At 41.8% G+C, this 20,809-nt stretch overlaps 1 protein-coding gene across 3 annotated transcripts in view; it reads left to right on the forward strand.

Moving 5' to 3' along the window:
• Nucleotides 1-14: 14 nt before the first annotated feature.
• ARID3B (AT-rich interaction domain 3B) overlaps nt 15-20,809 on the forward strand; it is a 68,275-nt gene continuing 47,480 nt past the window's right edge. For all 3 annotated transcript variants that reach the window (XM_060153806.1, XM_060153796.1, XM_060153816.1), the window contains exons 1-2: nt 15-116; nt 2,708-3,356. In XM_060153806.1, the coding sequence (XP_060009789.1) occupies nt 2,787-3,356 (570 nt within the window). In that variant the 5' untranslated portion in view covers nt 15-116; nt 2,708-2,786. The remainder of the gene's footprint in view (nt 117-2,707; nt 3,357-20,809) is intronic.

Genomic DNA, 20,809 nt, shown 5'->3' on the forward strand with positions numbered 1-20,809 from the left:
CGGGCCCCGCCCCGGCTGTGGCCCCCGGCTGCGGAGAAGTCCGAAACGCAGCTGCCGCGCCGGGCCCTGAGTGGCTGCCTCTTCCACCGCTGGCGGACCCGGAGCGCCCCGTACAGGTAAGCCGCGCGGTGCCCAGCTCCCTCAGCCTTGGCGGGAGCGAGGGCTGTGGCAGGTGGAGGGGACGGCGTAGTAGGAGGAGAGGCAGGTGTGTAGGGGAAGACGTGAAGACGCGGGCTAGTGGAGCACGGGGGCCAAGGAGGAAAAGTGAGAGCGCTGGGAGGAGCCCGGAGGCGCCCTCGCCCATTAGGGTGATATGAGATAAAGGGATGGGAAGAGTGAGGGGCCCCTGGGAACTGAAAGGGCTAGAATAGGTGGGGTTGGGACAATCTAAGAAGAGCCGGCGGATTGGCTGGGAGGGCTCAGTAGAGGTAAAAGTGATAGAGTTGGGTTGTGGGGGTATAAAGAATGGCGGGGGGTGGAGGTGTGGGGCTTAAAGGGGGCTGAGGCCAGAGGGATCCGGCAGCGAAGGTAGAGGGAATGGTGGGCGAGGCCGGCTTCAAAGCTGCAAGGAGTCCGTTGCGCCGGGCTTAGAGGTTCGGGAACTTTAGGGGAAATGGGGGAGGGAGCCGTGTGAAAGGATGGAGTGGTTTAGATTTCTGAGACCCAAGTTTTCTAAAAGTAGGCAGGTGGTATTGTTGTTTGGATCAACTAGCTGCTTAGGGACAAGGGAAAGATAGGCTCTTTGGGGGAGGGTGTGTGTATCGAGTTGTAGAACTGAGTCATCTCAGTCTTAACTAAAGAGGCTGTGAGACACCACCCCCTCTGCTGGGGACAGCATACAGAGAAGATGGTGCCACAAGATGAGAAGCAGTTGTTCAATGACTGGCAGGACTTGCATGAAAAATTATCCCGCTTGTGATTGATTGATGTTATAATGTTGTAAGGAGAATTAAAATGACCACCGAATTATTTTCTTTATTCTTTGGTTTACTTTTCTTTGATGCAAATTGTTTTTATTTTAAATGAACACTTTTGGCAACTGGATTTAATGTGGGTGTAAATCTTTTCATGCTTTGTTACACTATAAAAAGGGCTATAGCAGAATGAAAGTATTGCTTCCGGCATAACTCACTTTCTAAAGTGCCAAGAGAGGAAGTAAAGGGAGGAAGAGGCAAATTGGAATTTGAATCTTTCACAGAATGCAAAAGACAAAAGCAGTGCTTCTAAGATTAAACAGAAAATGAGGATTTTAAAATTTCTACTTTTTTGCCTAACTTTAAAAGTCCTACCTTTTTTCTCTAACCCGGTTTTTAAAAAATGCCTAAATCCAAACAGTTTTTATTGCTAGGAGTGTGATTACTTCCCCATGAATTTTTGAAGATACCTAGATATTTAAGTTTTTGGGTTTGTTTTTTTTTAAATCTTTCTACCCAGTCCTAAAACAGTGGAACAACGCAAATATCAAGTCCCAACCTGTGCAGTGCAGCTTCTTCTTTCATGTGATGACAACATTGTACGCCATGTTGCAAGTCCTGTTAACCTAAAATTTGCCCATGCATAGTAATCCATTCAGTTATGGAGACTTGCTGAGGAAGCATAACTCAAGTGAGGTTTGCTGGGGATGGGGGCCTGGAAAGGAGGAAGGGAAGGGGGGGTTGGTTAGAGGAGGAGAGGGTGTGAAAGGGGTGTGTGTTTGGAGACTGATTGGTAAGAATGCTGATAAACCTGCCCCCAGAATACTTTTGGCCTGAAAGCCTTTTCTTTTTGTATTCGTCATAGAATGTCATAGAAGTGAATCAGAAAGAAAGGGGATGTGAAGAGATTTACTAGGCTGTTTATAAAAAAGAAGCTTTGCCTCGTTTACACAATATTGATACCTGTTTCCAATTAATTACCTTAAAAATCTCCAGAGGAATTCCCCCCTGTTTGTTTTTTGAGTGCCCATTGCAATTTGAAACTCTTGCCTCCTTGCGTGTTTCTTTCTCTCATGTTGTTGAAATTGGATTCTTTTTGAGGCTATAATGTCTGGTTAGCATTGGCTCAGCCCACTCAAAAAGCAGGCTTGGCAGTTTGATCTGGGAAATTTTAAAAGTTTAAACCTAAGAGCAGTTTGCTAGGTTCTGCTTTTCTATGAGAGAAATCTTGCCGTCTGCCTGATAGCTCTGTGTCTTGCTTAGATGGTAATACCTTTCTCTGATGGGCCTGGGAACCTAAGCAATATTCTCTTTCTTGTAGGCAGGCCCTTCTTTCCCTTTTTTTAAATGATGGTTTTCATACTCGCAACCTCTGTACAGTGTAAACCCAGTTGCTTTTTCAGTAGTAAACAGATTAATGTTTGATAATGTTGAGGAAGAGAGATCAGAACACAGATGTTTGCAGACTCAATGTCATCTGGATTTACTTCGTTTTAAACCCACAGTAGTCCACCGCAGCTGAGATTCATACTGTATTTCTCCTCTTAAATCCTGTTCCTCTTCTGCATACTTTTCCTTACCCAACTCCCACCACCCCCTACCCTGCCCTACCCCCACCTCAAACTCCCACCACTTACTCATCTTAAAACTCAGGTTTACGGGCATATGTTTAATGCTCAGAACTCATACCCTTTACTGGAGAAAAGAAAACCTTTTTATACCTGCTTTACATTGTTGGTTTTTTTTTTTCCTTTTTCTTTTCTCCTTCTTTGTGGTTCCTATTAATCACTTAGAGGTTTACACCCAGTGTGCCTGCAGGGCTGTGCCCAGGTCCAGAGCCATGCCAATCGGTGGGTGAAGCTTGAGGCAGTGATGGAGCCACTGCAGCCTCAGCAGAAGCAGCAGCCGCCGCAGCAGCAGCCACCGCCGCCGCCACAGCCACCACACCTGGCTCCTCTGCAGATGGATGCCAGAGAGAAGCAGGTTCAGCAGATGAGAGAAACCCCGTTCTTGTATGCCCAGAAGCTGGTCACACAGCAGACTCACCTTTCTGCCACACCTGGGAGGCCTTCTGGCAGCCCTGCCCTGGGTCCCTTAGCCAGAGTTCCACCAGCCCCAGCAGTGGCCCGAGTGTTTGAACGGAGCAAGGTGAACTCAGAGCCTGAGAAAGAGGAAGGAGGTTTGGAAGATGAGGATGGGGATGATGAAGTTGCAGAGGTGGCTGAGAAAGAGACCCAGGCTGCTTCAAAATATTTTCACGTGCAGAAGGTGGCTCGCCAAGACCCCAGAGCCGCACCCGTATCTGGTCTGCTTCCAGCGCCAGGGCTCCCACCACATGGACAGCAAGCTAAAGAAGACCATACCAAAGATGCTCCTAAGGCCTCAGCTTCAGTCTCCACAGCAGGGCAGCCGGGCTGGAATCTGGATGAGCAGCTCAAGCAGGTCAGTCTTTCTGGTATGGGGGCATTATTTGTTCTCCCTAAAGGCTAGCCAGGGAGAGGTACTGGACTGCCAGGGTCTGTGCCAGTCTGTGCCTTCTCAGCCTGCTTCAGTGACCAGCAGCCTAGACGTGAATAGACTGAGTTTTTTCCTCATAGTTGTTTTCTTGATTAGAGCAGTGAAATGTGTAAGTTACTCCTAATATAGATTGCTCCAAGTTTAATATGAAAGACCAAGTACAGTCTTCTTTTGTTTAAAGGAAGAATGAGGTTGCAACAGTGTTATGAGGGATATCTAAAAATGAGATGTGTGGCTCTAATTTCAGTTTTTCTAGTAGTAGTTTGATAAGAGAACAGTCTTGCCTAACACAGTGTCTTAGCTCCAGGCTAACCCAGGATCATGCTTTTTAAGGTCAGTTTTGCTGTTTTGCTCCTAAACATAACTGATGAGAACCTTTTGCATTGTGTATATTTTCCAGCAAAGAGCCTTTAGACATGATTTCATTTCACCCTTATATCACCTCCTTTGAAACAGGGCAGGGTAGACCTCACAATTCCCTTTTAATTTTTTTACTTTTTTTTTTGCTGTGCTGTGCGGCTTGCAGGATCTTAGTTCCCTGACCAGGGATTGAACCCAGGCAGTGAAAGTGCAGACTCCTAACCACTAGACCTCCAGGGAATCCCTCACAATTCCCTTTTGAGCCAAGGCAAGCTTCAGTGATTCCCAAACATGGCAGAGCATCAGAGTCATCTAGGGAGTTTTAAAAAATATAGATTCCAGGGTCCTAATGAATTATCCTAGGGGGTAGAGCCTAAGGAATCTGTGCTCTTTGCCTTCTAATTCTTCTTGTGTTTCTGACTTGCCATGCCGCTTTTCTTCACCCAAAGAATGGGACTGATGATCAGTTCTTCCAGGCTAAGTGACTTGTTGGTGATTAGGCAGGGAGTTCATAATAAAGCCGGTAATATTTGGGTACTCCCCATAAGCACATACACTCCATGTGGTCCAGTGGTGCTGTTGAGAAATTAGTTGTGAAGGGCTATGGATTTACACAGGGCATCCGAGAAGTCATATGAGAAAGGTCCTTTGCAAACTGAAAGCTCAGCATCTTTCTATCAAGGCGCCCTGCCTATGCAGTTGATCTGAGTTTCACAGTAGCAGTGTGATCACAGTACCCTTGTGATCCTTTGGTAGGGCTCAATTCCTTTGAGCCCTCTGTGAAATCAAGATAACGAAGCCTACCTCCAAGGATGTTGTGAGGATTAACAGAACCAGCATGTGGTGGGTAGTAGTGCTCCAGGTGCTCTTTCATGCAAACAGTGCCATTCTCTGCTGCACCCACACAGACATGCTCGGAAGCAGGGGAGACGCTGAGACGCACAGAGGTTTTCCCTCAGATCACCAGGGAGGTAGTGGCAGAGCTCGGACTAGGATCAGAGAATGCCAGCTTCCCCGACAGCAGCAGCCTGGCCGCCAGCCCAGATCCGCCTCCCGGCTGATTGCTTTGGTTTAGCAAAACATCTGTGACTTGCCGGCAGCCCCCGCACTGCTGTGTGGTTGGCAGAGTTCCATGCTGGCCGCTGAGTCAGCTCCTAGTGGGATCCCGCCCTGACAGCACTGGGAAAGTTCAGGCCCGAGGTGGCTGGGCTGCCCCCGCCTTGGCAGCTGGCCAGCCTCTGCGTGTGTGCGGTCGTTCCTAGAAAGTACAGCCTCGTGCGAGGAACAGTGGAGCTCCAGAGCCTGTCTGTCTTCAGGAAGTGCAGCAGGTGTTGAGGTCAAGCCATTAGAGCTTTGAAAAAAGACACTCTGCAGAAGTGGCGTGTGTGTGCACACGTGTGCGCCATGCAGGCACCCAACACTGGTTCTAGACAGCATCAGCCCCGTGGCTGCACAGCTCAGTGCTTGGGAGGCTGGCTGTTGGCTTCTGAAACCCTTTGAGTTCATTTTAAGTTTCCGAGGCATACTCACTAATTATAGACTGCCTGGCAGAGCACCTGCCAGAATGTTTTTAAATGCCAGCGTAGCTGAGGCCTAATCTCGCACCCTAAATTTACCCTCCCCCTGGATTTGGAGATCAAGAGCTGGGTTAGGGGGTCACTGGGTAACGATGACTTTAAACCTTAGATGTGTACCTTCTTTTCTCCTTTTGAATTTAGTTTTTCAAGATTGATTTGGTCTGTGCCCTCCTCCTTTATCTAATCCTTCTCCTAACAGTGGTAAATAATGTGCTTGGGGATTTTTAAAATGTTTTAGTTGTGCTTTGGAAGGGGGACTAAAAAAAAATATATCCTAACAGAGAGCCTTTAGAAACTACTACAAACTGTGAGACTAGCTTTTCTTAAAAATTGTTCAAAGTCTTTTGTTTCTTATGCAGTTAACTTCCAGAGAGCGGAAAAAGATCTTATTAATGGGTGACGGTGTCCATTTTGTTCTTTCACATAACAAACTTCTATCGAGACTTCTTTAGGCCAGGCCTCTGCTCCAGGGGCTAAGGCATGCTTCTCCCTTGAAGAGCTCACCAGCTAGGTTTAGCAGAGACAGTGTGGGAACTCAAGGGGGATTGAGTCTTGGGTTGCAACAATTTTGCTCTGTCCTGACTCAGTTAAAGCCCAACTGTCCAGTCTGAGCTATGCTGCAGATATTTTAAAACAGAGTTTTGTTTCAGATATTCATACACCAAGATAAAGTTGATTTTGTCTACAGCATAGCTAACATAGCTTCGTAGATCAACAGAAATACTCAAAAGTATTTACAAGATTTGGGGCTGGTGTGGGGGCCGCAGCGGGCATCTGCCAACTGCAAAGCAAAATTTGGAACGCTTAAGGGCTCCACAGATTATCTTTTGTTTCTGAAATCACATTCTTATAACGTGTAAAGTCAAAATTATTTCATGTTTTCTCCTTGAAGAAACTCTTAGAAAGTAATTTGCTTCTCAAGGCCTGGATTGTTAGAAAGAGTGTGGCATCCTCTGACACCAGAGCGATGGGAAGATGGATAACGCCATTGAGCCAAGCTTCTAAAACCCATCAGATTTCGATGGGCAGAGTAAATAATTGTAAAACAAGACAGCAGAGAGCTGAGTGTCCCGTCTCTCAAGGGAGATCAGTAGAAGCCTGTCAACATACAACCAGCTAGGGGTGTTGCTGGCCTGTTAGGGGTGGTCTTCTGTCCTTCTGGAAAGAGAGCAGTTCAGGCAGTGCAGGCTTTGTCTGTCTTGAGCCCATTAATGGAGCCAGTTTTCCAGAAGGGCATAGACTCCTTCCCACAGGATAGGAAGGAAGATGAATGATGGCTTAATGGGCATATGAGAGCCAGAGAGTGTGTCTGATTTTCTGTGTATGTTGGCAGTCTCTTGCATTACTGAGTGTGAGAAGGAGGAAGGTTGACTGACTGCTTGGTCTCCAGAATCCATTACCAAGAGTAATGAGGTAGTAGTGAGGTGTGGTCTCTCGGGCTAGGCCTACTTTTCTGGGTACGTACTGCATGTCTTTGGAACATTTGATGCTTTTAGTAAAGATTGTGCAGACTATTACCTGAAAATAAATAAGATCATGAGCTTTCTCCACTTTCTTTGTAAGTCTACTTTGCATGGCCTTAGCTCCGATATTCATAGTGGAATCCATCTAGATCAGTGTTTCTCAGTTGGAGGTGATCTCCCCAACCCCTCCTTCTCCCAAGGGATATTTGGCAAAGTCGAGAGATATGTTTAGTTGTCATGACTGGGGCAGGTGGATCTGTGCTGCCGACATCGCGTGGGTGGAGGCCAGGGATACTACTAAACGTCCTGCAATGCACAGGACAGTCCCCCACAACAAAGAATTTTCTGGCCCCCAAATGTCAGTAGCGCCAAGGTTGAGAAACCCTGCTTTAGACTGTGTAATTAGAACGAGAACATATGCTGTGCTTTCAGACACTGCCCTAGACTCTTCCTTTGTGTTTTGGTCCTGGTAACTGAAGTGTTTGGCATCCTTGAGTTTTCTTCACTTCTGTTTTCAGTATCCGTGTTGAGTTTGTGTCTTCTGTCGTCATCTGGTGAGCAGACTGTCCATCACTCGGGGCGGATTGGGACCTAGGACTTGCGCTCTCTTATTTGGCTCTGTCAGTGGCTCTTCAGCCTGGTGTTCCATGATATCTAAGATGTCAGTGGTGATTTGTGAGAGCTCTCGGTCGCCCTTCTAGACTTTAACCCCAAAAGGTCAAGGCATACTCAGCAAACTTGTTATGTAGTAAAAGATGTAATTATTAAGTCAGCATTGGTTTTGGAGCCAAAAGATGTGGATTTAGATCCTAACTCCACCACTTGCTTGCTATAGTGCTTGGCACAGATGTCCTACCCTACCTTTCTGAACCCATGCATACATCTCTCCCAGAGGATGATAATCCTCTCTTGCCATCCTCAGGGAGGAATTTTAAAGATATTACAAAGATGGAAGAAGAAAATGAGTGTGAAAGATCTTTGTAAAATTTATACCATTAGGCAAAGATTAGGTTGAATGGTCATTAGCACCTAAATACTTTTTGAAGCTGTAATTTTTCAATTTTTACTATCTTTGTAGGGTAAGATGTTCCATAAATCTTACTGCTCTAAAGCAACTCCTTTTCAAATTTTCTGGAACTGTGACCAAACCCTAGTTTTCTAGGGTTCTCTGAAGCATTTCAGGATTATGTGAGTTAAAGCCATTGCACTCTTGAAGCTGCTTCTTTCCATATTAAAATAGGGATATTTCTCCTTTAGGTAGAAGTAAGCTTTGTTTATGTTGAATTCTTATAAATACATGATTAGGGACTTAACTTGGGTCTTTATCTTTCTTAGCAAAGACTAATCCCTCCATGTGTGTCCCAGATCCCATCCCCTCCTAATTTTCAGGGGCCTGCTTCATCAGTGAACCCATTTCCCTGACTCTTGGAACTCTCTTCTGAAGTTTATTCCACACTAACACATGTTCTACTATCCCCAAATTAAAAAAAAAAAAGTCTCCTTTTAATCAGTAAGTCTGCCTGATTTGATTGCTACCAGGAAATGAGAAGCCACTTTTTATTTTTTTAATTTTAATTTTATTTTTTTTGGCCATGACACTTGGCTTGTGGGATCTTAGTTCCCTGACCAGGGATCAAACCTGGACCTTCTGCAGTGAAAGTGTGGAGTCCTAACCACTGGACTGCCAGGAAATTCCCGAGAAATCACTTTTTAAAAACTTTCCCTTGACTGCACATCTCTTTCCAGCATGTTCTGTAGTCCTGACTATCCACGCACTTACCACAACAAAGCCTCTCGGAAATCGTTTGCGCTCCGTACCTCCACTTTGTCACCTTCTGCTCACCCTCAGCACACTTCAGTCTGGCCTCTCTCTCTTCCATATCCCTGAAGTTCCTCTTGGTAAGCCCTCCTAGTGATCACCATGTTTCCAAGCCCCGCCAGCTCTCACCTCATTTGATTTCTCTGCAGTATTGAATTCAGTAGACTCCTCTCCTTGAAACATTTCCGTTTCTTCCTTTCTGTAGCCTCTCCATTGGCTTATTTTCTTTAACCTCTTTCTCTTCTTCTATCTAACCTCTAGAACTCCAAGTTCCCCAGGGCTCAGTTTTAAACCCTCTTCTTTATATGCTTTCCCTGGGCAATTTCTTTTACTTTCATGGCTTTAAGTACTATCCACAAGCCACTGACTCAATGTGCATTGTTTGAGCCCATGTTCCCATTCTGAGTTCAATGGATATATTCCCAACTACCTTCTTGGGATGTTTTACTTAGATGTTTTACTGGCACCTCACGTTTAATACATGTAACTCTTAATTTCCAACCTACTCCCATGCAATTATTTCCTCTATTTTCCTTCTCTGTAAAGGGCATTTCTACCCACTTGGTCATCCATATCAGAAACCTTAGAGCTGACTATCTTTGTATACCTCCTACTCTGTCACTCCATCTGGTAATGCCCAGTTCATCACCAATTCTTATCAGTTCTCCCATCTAAATATCTAGAATCCTGCCACTTCTCTTCTCCACCATCACCTACTTGACCCACGCTTCTTACCTACTGTTGTAACTATCAACAAGTTTCTGTGTCTTCCCTCCTCCATTCTCATTCTCCACACAGCAGCTAGAGTGATCTTCTAAAAACCAAATCAGATTATGTCACTACTTTAATGCCCTCGAAGTTTGTCATCAGTTGCTCTAATTGTAAAACCCCAAATCTGCATAATCTGATCCCTGCCTGCTTCTCCAGCCTTATTTTTGCCAGTATCCTGACCTATCACTGTACTCCAGTCACCCTGGCCTTTGCAATGCTAGTCGTTCTGCCTAAAACACTCCTTCAGGCTCTTACCCCAGCTTCCGTTTTCACCTTAAACATCACTTTCTCAGAGGCACTGTCTTCACCTTTAGTGTAGGTCATGTTACAGGCATACCTTGGAGATATGGCGGATTCGGTTGTGTGTATCACAATAAAGTAAGTCACATGAATTTTTGGGTTTCCCAGTGCATATAAAAGTTATGTTTACATTATACTGTAGTCTAGTAAGTGTGCAAATAGCATTATATCTAGAAAAACAGTGTACATACCTTAATTAAAAAATGCTTTGTTGATAAAGCATACTAACCATTATCTGAGCCTTCAGCAAATTGTAATCTTTTTGTGATAGTAACATCAAAGATCACTGATCACAGATCACCATAGCAAATATAATAATAATGAAAAAGTTTGAAATATTTCGAGAATTACCAAAATGTGACACAGAGACATGAAAGTGAGCAGATGCTACTGGAAAAATAGCACCAATAGGTGTGCTCCAGGGAGGTCCGCTTGGTGCTTTGTGACGGCCTAGAGGGGTGGGACAAGGAGGGTGGGAGGGAGGCTCAAGAGGGAGGGGATGTGGGGATGTATGTATACTTATAGCTGATTCACTTCGTTGTACAGCAGAAACTAACACAACATTGTAAAGCAAGTATACTCTAATAAAGATAAAAATTTAAAAAATTGGTCTGCTCAACGCAGGGTTATCACAAAGCTTCAGTTTCTAAAAACAATGGAGTACCTGCAAAGTGCAGTAAAGCAAAGCACAATAAAATGAGGTATGCCTGTATATGTTGTCACTGAACATTATACTTTGTGTGGTTTATTTGTTTGATATGAGTCCTGTAATAGATGGTAAGCTCTAAGAGGACGGGGACCTTGTCTGTTTTGCTCATCATTGTGTCCCAGCACCCAGCAGAATAATGTCACGTAATAGGTGCTGCATAAATATTTGTTTCCTCTGCTTTCTTTTAACTTGCCCTGGTTGGTTTTTTTTTTTTTTTTTATGTGAAGAGCACCATTTCATTTCTTTAAAAAAAAGCTTTTTTTTTTTAAGAGCAGTTTTAGGTCACAGCAAAATTGAGCAGAAACTACAGTGATTTCCCATATACTCTCTGCCCCCACGCATGCACCGCCTCCCCCCTATCAAAATCTGCACCAGAGTGCTGCATTTGTTATAGTCGATGAACCAACACTGAACCATCATTATCACCCAAAGTCCATAGTTTACATTGGGGTTCACTCTGTGGGTTTTGATAAATGTATAATGATATGAATCTACCATTATAGTAACATACAGAGCAGTTTGGTTGCCCTAAAAATCCTCTGTGCTCCAGCTATTCATACCAACCTTTTCAGATTGACTTCTTTCACTTAGTAATATGCATTTCAGTTTCCTCCATGTCTTTTCATGGCTTGATAGCTCATTTCTTTTTAGCACCAAATAATATTCCATTGTCTGGATGTGCCACAGTCTGTTTATCCATTCAGCTACTGAAGGACATTTTGGTTGCTTCTAAGTTTTGGCATGTATGAATAAAGCTACCATAAACATCTGTGTACAGGTTTTTGTTAGACATAAGTTTTGAACCCATTTGTGTAAATAACAAGGAACATGATTTCTGGATTGTATTCAAAGAGTATGTTTAGTTTTATAAGAAACTGTCAAACTGTCTTCCAGAGTAGCTGCACCATTTTGCATTCCTACCAACAGTGAATGAGAGTTCCTGTTACTCCACATCCTTGCCAGCATGTCGTGGTGTTAGTGTTGGGGATTTTGGTCATTTTGTTTAAATTGAATTTTCATTGAGATAATTGTATATTCACGTGCAGTTCTAAGAAATAATTTAGAGAGATTCCTGTACACTTTGTCCAGTTTTCCCCCAATGGTAACATTTCATAAAACTGTAGTACACTGTGACAGCCTGGATATTGACATTGATATGATCCACTGATCTTATTTAGATTTCCTAAGTTTTACTTGTACTCTGTGTGTCTGTCCTGTTTTTAAGCCTATTTAGTTGTATGTTTAACACATCTGAAATTCTTTTTACTTAACAAATGCGTTTGAAGCTGCATATTTCTCTCAAAGTTGCTCTTTTGCTGTATCCCACAAGTTTTGATATGCAGTGCTTCCATTGGTTAGTACTAAACGTTTCAAAATTTCAGTTGTGATTGATTCTTTAACCCATGAGTTGTTCGAAAGTATTTTTTAGTTTTTGAATACGTGGGTTTTATCTTTTTAAAAAATATTATGGCTTATAATTAAGCTCTAACCATCGTTGTTAGAGAACTGGTGCGTTATCTGTTTTCTGGAATTTGTTGTGATATCCTTTGTGTTGGCCTTGTGTATGATCAGTTTCTTTAAATTCTCCATATGTGCTTGGAAAGAATGTATATTCTATATTTAATAGAGGTGGGGTTGTATATCTGTATGTTGGATCAAGCTTTTTAATTGTGTTATTCAGATCTTCCTTATCCTTACTAAGTTTGTGTGATCACTTTCAGAAAGAGGTGAATTTAAATATTCCGGTGTAAGACTAGCTTTCTTTCTTTCTTTTCTTTTCTTTTTTTTTTTTTTTGCGGTATGCGGGCCTCTCACTGTTGTGGCCTCTCCCGTTGTGGAGCACAGGCTCCGGACGCACAGGCTCAGTGGCCATGGCTCATGGGCCCAGCCGCTCCACGGCATGTGGGATCTTCCTGGACTGGGGCACGAACCTGTGTCCCCTGCATCGGCAGGTGGACTCTCAACCACTGCGCCACCAGGGAAACCCATGACTGGCTTTCTTTTGATTAGTATTAGTGCATTTTTTCCTTGTACATTCCAGTCTTTATATATTGAGACCACATACAAAAGACCTATAATCTGTCTTTTTTATTAGGTTAATTTAATTTAATCCATGTAGTTATTAGAACTGGTGATACATTTGGACCTATTTCTGCCCTCTAACTTTGGTTTTCCAGTTTAACCATACTTTTTCTTTGCTTCTTGTTTTCTCCTTTCCTGTCTTTTGTTCGTTTGATTGAATATTCTTTTCTTTTTTTTTAAATTAATGAAGTTATTTATTTTTGGCTGTGTCGGGTCTTCGTTGCCGTGCGCAGGCTTTCTCTAGTTGGGGCGAGCGGGGCCTACTCTTCTTTGTGGTGCACAGGCTTCTCACTGTGGTGGCTTCTCTTGTTGCGGAGCACAGGCTCTAGGTGCATGGGCTTCAGTAGTTGTGGCACACAGGCTCAGTAGTTGTGGCTCACAGACTCTAGAGTGCAGGCTGAGTTGTTGTGGTGCAGCAGGCTTAGTTGTTCCACAGCATGTGGGATCCTCCTGAACCAGGGCTCGAACCTGTGTCCCCTGCATTGGCAGGTGGATTCTTAACCACTGTCTTTTTCTCCTTTACTGGCTTAGAAGTTATGCTTTCTGTTTCTATTCTTTTGTTGATTAGATTTAAACTTTCATTACTGACTTTTTATACTGCTTTCTTTTTTATTAATTAATTAATTTATTTATTTATTTGGCTGCACGGGGTCTTAATTGTGGCACTCGGGTTCTTTGTTGCTGCGTGTGGGATCTTCGTTACGGCATGTGGAATCTTTAGTTGCGGCACGTAGGATCCAGTTCCCTGACCAGGGATTGAACCCAGGCCCCCTGCATTGGGAGTCTGGAGTTTTAACCACTGGACCACCAGGGAAGTCCCCTACACTACTTTTAAACAATATTAGGATCTCAGAAATTCTAATGTAGCTTCTGCCTCTCCACTTCCATCATCCAATATTCCAATTTGTTTTACCCCCACCCCCAAATTAGGGTTTTTTTTTCCCCTACCAGTCAATAGTTATTTAAACTTCCAACAAGTTTATCCATCTTTTTTTTCACCATTACTTCTTATATCCCATTCTTTCCCTCTGGGTTCAGTCTTCCTTTTTTAGTAACTCTTTTAGCAGAGATTTGTATATAGTAAACTCAGTCTTGGTATGCCTGAAAATTTTTTTTAAATGTATGTCTTTCTTGGGACTTCCCTGGTGGTGCAATGGTTAAGAATCTGCCTGCCAGTGCAGGGGACACAGGTTCAGTCCCTTGTCTGGGAAGATCCCACATGTCACGGAGCAACTTAGGCCGTGTGCCACAACTACTGAGCCTGTGCTCTAGAGCCTGCGAGCCACAACTCCTGAGCCCACGTGCCTAGAGCCCGTGCTCCGCAACAGCAGAAGCCACTGCAATGAGAAGCCTGCGCACCACAACGAAGGGTAGCCCCCACTTGCCACAACTAGAGAAAGCTCTTGAGCAGCAACAAAGACCCAATGCAGCCAATAAATAAATAAATAAAATTAATAAAAAATAAAAATAAATGTATGTCTTTCTTTATCTTGCCCTTATTCTTGTACGATTGTTCAGAGCTTTAGATTCTAGATTGACCATTATTCATCTTAACGCTTTGAGGATATGATCCCATTTGTCTCCTAGCAACTATTTTTGCTCTTGAGAAGTCTATTATCAGTTTAATTGTCACTGTTGTGAATCTTTTTTTCCTCTTTCGTGGCTTTAAAATTTTTACTGACTCTGGTATTTTGCACTTGTACTAGTGTTCTGGGTTTGAACATATTTTTATTTACCCCACTTGGGCCTTGATCTGCTCCTTCAGCCTGATTTGTGTCATTTTTTTTTTCTTGGCTGCTATTTTTCCTTGACCACTGTTCCTTTTTTTTTTTCCTCTTTAAAAAATATTTATTTATTTGGCTGTGTTGGGTCTTAGTTGCGGCACACGGGCTCTTCGTTATGGCACGCAGGCCTCTCTCTAGTTGTGGTGTGTGCGGGCTCCAGAGTGCGTGGGCTCAGTAGTTGCACCCTGTGGGCTTAGTTGTCCCACAGCATGTGGGATCTTAGTTCCCTGACCAGGGATCAAACCCATGTCCCCTGCACTGGAAGGCAGACTCTTAACCACTGGACCACCAGGGAAGTCCCTTGACCACTATTGTAACAGAAGTATTTGAACCTTCTCATTTAGCCTTCTTTGTATCCTTTCTTTTATAACCTTATCTCTTTATGTCTTTCTCCTGCATTCTGGAATATTTTCACATTCTGTTTTCCAGTTTCTAATTCTCTCTTCAGCTCTGTCTATACTACTTAATCACTTTGAAAAAAGTTTATCTTAATATTGTGGGGTTTTTTTTGTTTTTTTTTAATATTGTGTTTTAATATCTGTTCTTTTTTAGTTTTAAAAAATCTGCCTCTTCTTAACATATGGTTTCTATTTTTTCCTTTAGCTCTTTGAACATCTTTAACTTTTTTTTTTTTTTTTGCGTTACGAAGGCCTCTCACTGTTGTGGCCCCTCCCATTGCAGAACACAGGCTCCAGACATGCAGGCTCAGTGGCCATGGCCCATGGGCCCAGCCGCTCTGCGGCATGTGGGATCTTCCCGGACTGGGGCACGAACCCGTGTCCCCTGCATCGGCAGGCGGACTCTCAACCACTGCGCCACCAGGGAAGCCCTGAACATCTTTAACTTTTAAAAAACTTTATATGGACTTGTTAAAACTCTTTATTATGGGAATTTCATATATACAAAAGAAGAGAATAGTAATGAACCACCTGTGTCCTTTGCCCAGCTTTTAGCAGTTACCAACCAACATTCTGCCATTGTTTAAACATGCTTGTTTTTGTTTTTTTAAATAAATTTATTTATTTTATTTATTTATTTTTGGCTGTGTTGGGTCTTTGTTGCTGCACATGGGCTTTTTCTAGTTGCGGCGAGCAGGGGCTACTCTTCATTGCAGTGCGCAGGCTTCTCGTTGCGGTGGCTTCTCTTGTTGCAGAGCACGGGCTCTAGGTGCGTGGGCTTCGGTAGTTGTAGCATGTGGGCTCAGTAGTTATGGCTTGCGGGCTCTAGAGCACAGGCTCTGTAGTTGTGGCACACAGGCTTAGTTGCTCCACGGCATGTGGGATCTTGCCGGACCATGGCTCAAACCTGTGTCCCCTGCATTGGCAGGTGGATTCTTAACCACTGAGCCACCAGGGAAGCCCTAAACATGCTTGTTTTTTATTTTTTTAATTTTTTGCGGTACGTGGGCCTCTCACTGTTGTGGCCTCTCCTGTTGCGGAGCACAGGCTCCAGACGCCCAGGCTCAGTGGCCGTGGTTCACGGGCCCAGCCGCTCTGCAGCGTGTGGGATCCTCCCGGACCGGGGCATGAATCTGTGTCCCCTACATCGTCAGGAGGAGTCTCAACCACTGCACCACCAGGGAAGCCCCAACATGCTTGTTTTAAAGATGCTTTTAGAATGTGTGTATGTGTATAACTGAGTCACTTGCTGTACAGTAGAGATTGGCACAACATTGTAAATCAACTATACTTTGATAAAAAAAAATTAAAGGTGCTTTTCGATTATTTTATTATTACCTCTAATTCTTGGGGTGCAAGTTCTCCTTGTGTCATGTTACTCTCCCCTTTGATGGTTTGTTTCCTCTTGCAGTGGTTTGTTTTTGTTTTTCAGTGTAATCCTATTTTGAGTTGGGATTTGTTTCCATGGGAGTCCCATGTGTTTTGGATTATGGAAGCATTCCTAAGGGGAGCTTTGTTTTCTCCCCTGCTGGGGCCCTACAAGTTTAGCTGGTTGCCATTGGTTTGGGGTATGAATTTGGAGTTTACATTTGTACCTGGTGAGAGCCTGGGTTTCCATTTCTTATGGACCCTCTTTTTCCATGTGGACCCTAGCAGATGGCAATGTTCGTCACTTCTTCTCCAGGTTGGTGGGCAGCTTTTTAGGCCCTAGTTCATGGGAGGGTGGAAGCGTAGTCCTTCCTGGCCTCTGGCTTTATGCATTTATCTCAGCTCTGGTTCCTGGCATGCAGGAGGCCTGCAGCCTGGACTCTTCTCCCATAGGGGTGATTAAATCCCCAGTCCTCAGCCCTCAGCTGTTAAAAACTATATCTAGGTCCCTTTTCCCTTGAGCCCTTCAGCTTCGGTGCCTGCTCACTGCTCTCTGATTTCTTCCTTTTTGTTTCTGGCACTGTGGGCTCTTGGTTTCAAGCTTAGCTATGTGTGTAAGGGGTGTGGAGTGTTAAATTTTATCTAGCATGTCTAGTGAGGTTTTCTTTGGAGACGGGGAGGTGGTAGAGTTGCTCCACATCAGACTATCTTCGCTCATGATTCTGTTTGCTACTTTGGTTTTTTGCTTGTTTGTTTTTGATTTTTAATAGCTTGGACTTTTTAAAATCTCTCCTGTGCTGGATATTTGCCTTATTTCAATGAGTTGTGTGAAGTAAGCCCTGATATTATCCCCCCTTTACATGTTTGTTTTATTTTACAGATGAGGAAAGAAGGGTGAAATGGGCTGCTTGTGGTCTCGGAGTTGGGAAGCTGGGCTATGAACACAGGTGGTCCGACTTCTGCCTCCATGCCTCTCCCCTTCCTATTCCAGAGAGAGCAGGGCAAGGATAATCTTTTCTCAGTGGTTTCATTACTCTAAAAGTAACTGTATTTTTTCTGATTTTCCAAGTAATTCAGACTCATTTTAGAGACTATAAAAATTTGTAAAGAAGAAAATATAATCACCACAACCATATAACTTAGGTGTAAATGTAAACATTTTCTTGTATTTCCTTTGTGTTTTGTTTTAAATGCCTATTACAGACATATTTTTTGGGTTTTATTTTTGTGCCCAACCTTTATTACCTAACAGCCCATGAGCAATTTTTATAAAGTGTTTATTATTTTAAAGTGTTATTTTAAAATAGTTTAATTTTTAAAAAACATATACCGAAGTTATATTGACTCAAATAATTTTTAAAGTACAGAAATGTGTAAAGTAAAAGTCGGCCTTACTTTCCACAGGTCATTGTTGTTAACAGTTTGGCCTATACCTTTTTAGAGCTTTTTCTTTTCACAAATACATTTGCTTGTTTTTAACAACTTACTTTTTTATTCAGGAGTTTTACAACTTTTTTACTCAGTATTATGACTGTACTTTGATGCGTGTTTATAAAGATTTATTTATTAATGTTTTTATAAACATTAATAAATGTTTATAAACATTTATTAATGTTTATAAATAAATGAGATATAAACATTTCATATCTCAAAATTATATAAGTAATGTGAGTAGATCAGTATCTACTCAAATATCTCAAAATTATATAAGTAATGTGAGTAGATGCTCATGAAAAATTGAAACAATATAGGAAAATACAGAGTGAAAACTTACAGTTTTAAAACATATTGTAGTGTTCTGTTGCCTACTCTGCTCCCTCCCATCCCAGAGAAGGCCACAGTTAGGCATGAATCAGCTTCTGTGGCTGTTTCTGTATATTTACCTATTTAATGTGTAGTCAAAGAATGTGTGAGAGTATGTGTGTTTAGTATAAATACAAACTATCTTTGTAGATGTCATTTGACCCTTTGCCATTCTGTCTGTATTTCTATGGTAGGATAGATTATTCTAGAAGTTGAATTTGCTGTATCAGAGGGTATATGTATATTACTATCTTTTCATATGTTTATTTACCTTTTGTGTTTGTTCTGTGACTTAACCTGCTTGTAGCCTTTGCCCATTTTTCTTTCTTTTTTTAACTGTGAAAAGCACATGAGATTTACTCTAACAAAGTATTACGTGTATAGTTCACAGTATTAACTGTAAGCATAATGTTGTACAGTAGATCTTTAGAACTTTTCCATTTTGCATGACTGAAACTTATACCCATTGAACAGCAGCTTCCCATTTCCCATCCCTCTCCCCTCAGCCCCTGGCAACCACCATTATACTTACTGCTTCAGTGAGTTTACCTACTTTAGATACTTCATATAAATGGGAGTGGCTTATTTCACTTTATTTACATTTATTTAAATTTTTATTGACATGTTTACATTATTTAGCATAATGCCCTCCAGGTTCATCCATGTTATCACATATTGCAGAATGTCCTTTTTTGTGACTGAATAATATTCCATAGTGTGTATAAACCACATTTTCTTTATCCATTGATCATTGATGGACACTTAGGTTGACTCTATATCTTGATTATTGTGAATCGGTGCTGCAATGAGCATGAGAGTACAGATATCTCTTCAAGATCCTGACTCCAGTTCTTTTGATTAAATACCCAGAAGTGAATATTGCTGTATCATATGGTAGTTCTATTTTTTATTTTTTCAGAAATCTCTAGACTCTTTCCCACCAACAGTGTACAAGGATTCCAGTTTCTCCACATCCTCTTCAATACTTGTTAATTTCTGGCTTTTTGTTTGTTTGTTTTTTATAATGGCCATCCTAGCAGATGCAAGGTGATATCTTGTGCTTTCAATTTGCATTTCCCTGATGATTAGTGATGTTAAGCATCTTTTCATATACATATTGGCTATTTGTGTGTCTTCTGTGGACAAATATCTATTCAAGTCTTTTGCCCACTTTTTACTTGGGTTATTGGTTTTTTGCTGTCAAGTTGTAGGAGTTCCTTATATCTTTTGGATATTAATCCCTTATCAGATGTATGGTTTGCAGGTATTTTATCCCACTCTCTAGGTTTCCTTTTCACTCTATCTCCTTTATCTCCTTTACTGTGCAAAAGCTCTTTACTTTGATGTAGTCGCATTTTTCTATTTTTGCTTTTGTTGGCTGTACTTTTGGTGTCATATCTAAGAGCTCATTGCCAAAACTAATGTCATGAAGCTTTCATCCTATATTTTCTTCCAGGAGCTTTACAGTTTCAGGTCTTACGTTTAAGTCTTTAATCTTTTTTTTTTTTTTTCTTAAGATTTTTTGATGTGGACCATTTTTTAAAGTCTTTGTTGAATTTGTTACAATATTGCTTCTGTTTTATATGTTGGTTTTTTGGCCATGAGGCATGTGGGATCTTAGCTCCCCGACCAGGGATCAAACCCACACCCCACACATTGGAAGGCAAGGTCTTAACCACTGGACCGCCAGGAAAGTCCCAAGTCTTTAATCATTTTGACTTGATTTTTTATGTGTGGTGTAAAATAGGATCCATTTTCATTCTTTGCATGTGGATATCCAGTCTTCCCAACACCATTTGTTGAAGAGACTGTCATTTCCCCATTGCGTATTCTTGGCATCCTGTCAAAGATCAGCTGACTGTATGTACGTGGGTTTATTGCTGGGCTCCGTATGCTGTTCCATTGGTCTATTTGTCTGTCTTTATGCTAATACCATACTGTTTTGATTACTGTAATATGTTTTGAAATCAGGAACTGTGAGGCCTCAGATTTGTTCATCTTTCTCAAGATTGTTTTAGCTATTGGGGGTCCTTTATGGTTCCATAAGAATTTTAGAATTGTTTTTTCTTTTTCTGTTAAGAAGTGCCCTTGGGATTTTGATAGGGATTGCGTTGAATCTACAGATCACTTTTGGGTAGCATGGACATTCTAACAATATTCAGTTCTTCCAATCCAATCCATGAACATGTCTTTCCATTTATCTGTATCTTCTTTGTTTTCTTTCAGTAATGTTTTGTAGGTTTCAATGTACAAATCTTTCATTTCCTAGGTTAGATTTATTCCTAGGTATTTTGTTCTATTTGATTCTATTGTAAATGGGATTGTTTTTCCTAATTTCCTTCTCAGGTTGTTTGTTGTTAATGTACAGAAACAAAACTGATTTTTGTATGTTGATTTTATATCCTGTAACTTTCTGGAATTCGTTTATTAGATCTAACAGTTTGTGTGTATGTTGTGTGTGTGTAATCTTTAGAGTTTTCTACATATAAGTGCATGTCATCTGCCAACAGAGGTAATTTTATTTTTTTCTTTCCAGTTTGGATGCCTTTTTACTTCTTTTTTTGCCTAATTGGTCTAGCTAGGGCTTCCAGTACTATGTTGAATAGAAGTGGTAAGAGTAGGCATCCTTGCCTTGTTCCTGTTCTTAGAGGAAGAGCTTTTAGTTTTTCACCATTAAGTATGATGTTAAGCTGAAGACTTTTCATATATGGCCTTTAAAATGTTGAGGCCATGCATTCTTTTCCTAGTTTGTTGAGTATTTTTATCATGGAAGGGTGTTAAATTTTGTCAGATTCTTTTTCTGCATCTATTGAGATAATCGTGATTTTTATCCTTTGTTCTGTTAATGTGGTATAGCACATTGATTGATTTTTGTATGTTGAATCATCCTTGCATCCCAGGGATCAATCCTGCTTGGTCATGGTATATGATCCTTTTAATGTGC

The sequence above is a fragment of the Lagenorhynchus albirostris genome, chromosome 1, assembly GCF_949774975.1.
Source record: "Lagenorhynchus albirostris chromosome 1, mLagAlb1.1, whole genome shotgun sequence".
NCBI lineage: Eukaryota > Metazoa > Chordata > Mammalia > Artiodactyla > Delphinidae > Lagenorhynchus > Lagenorhynchus albirostris.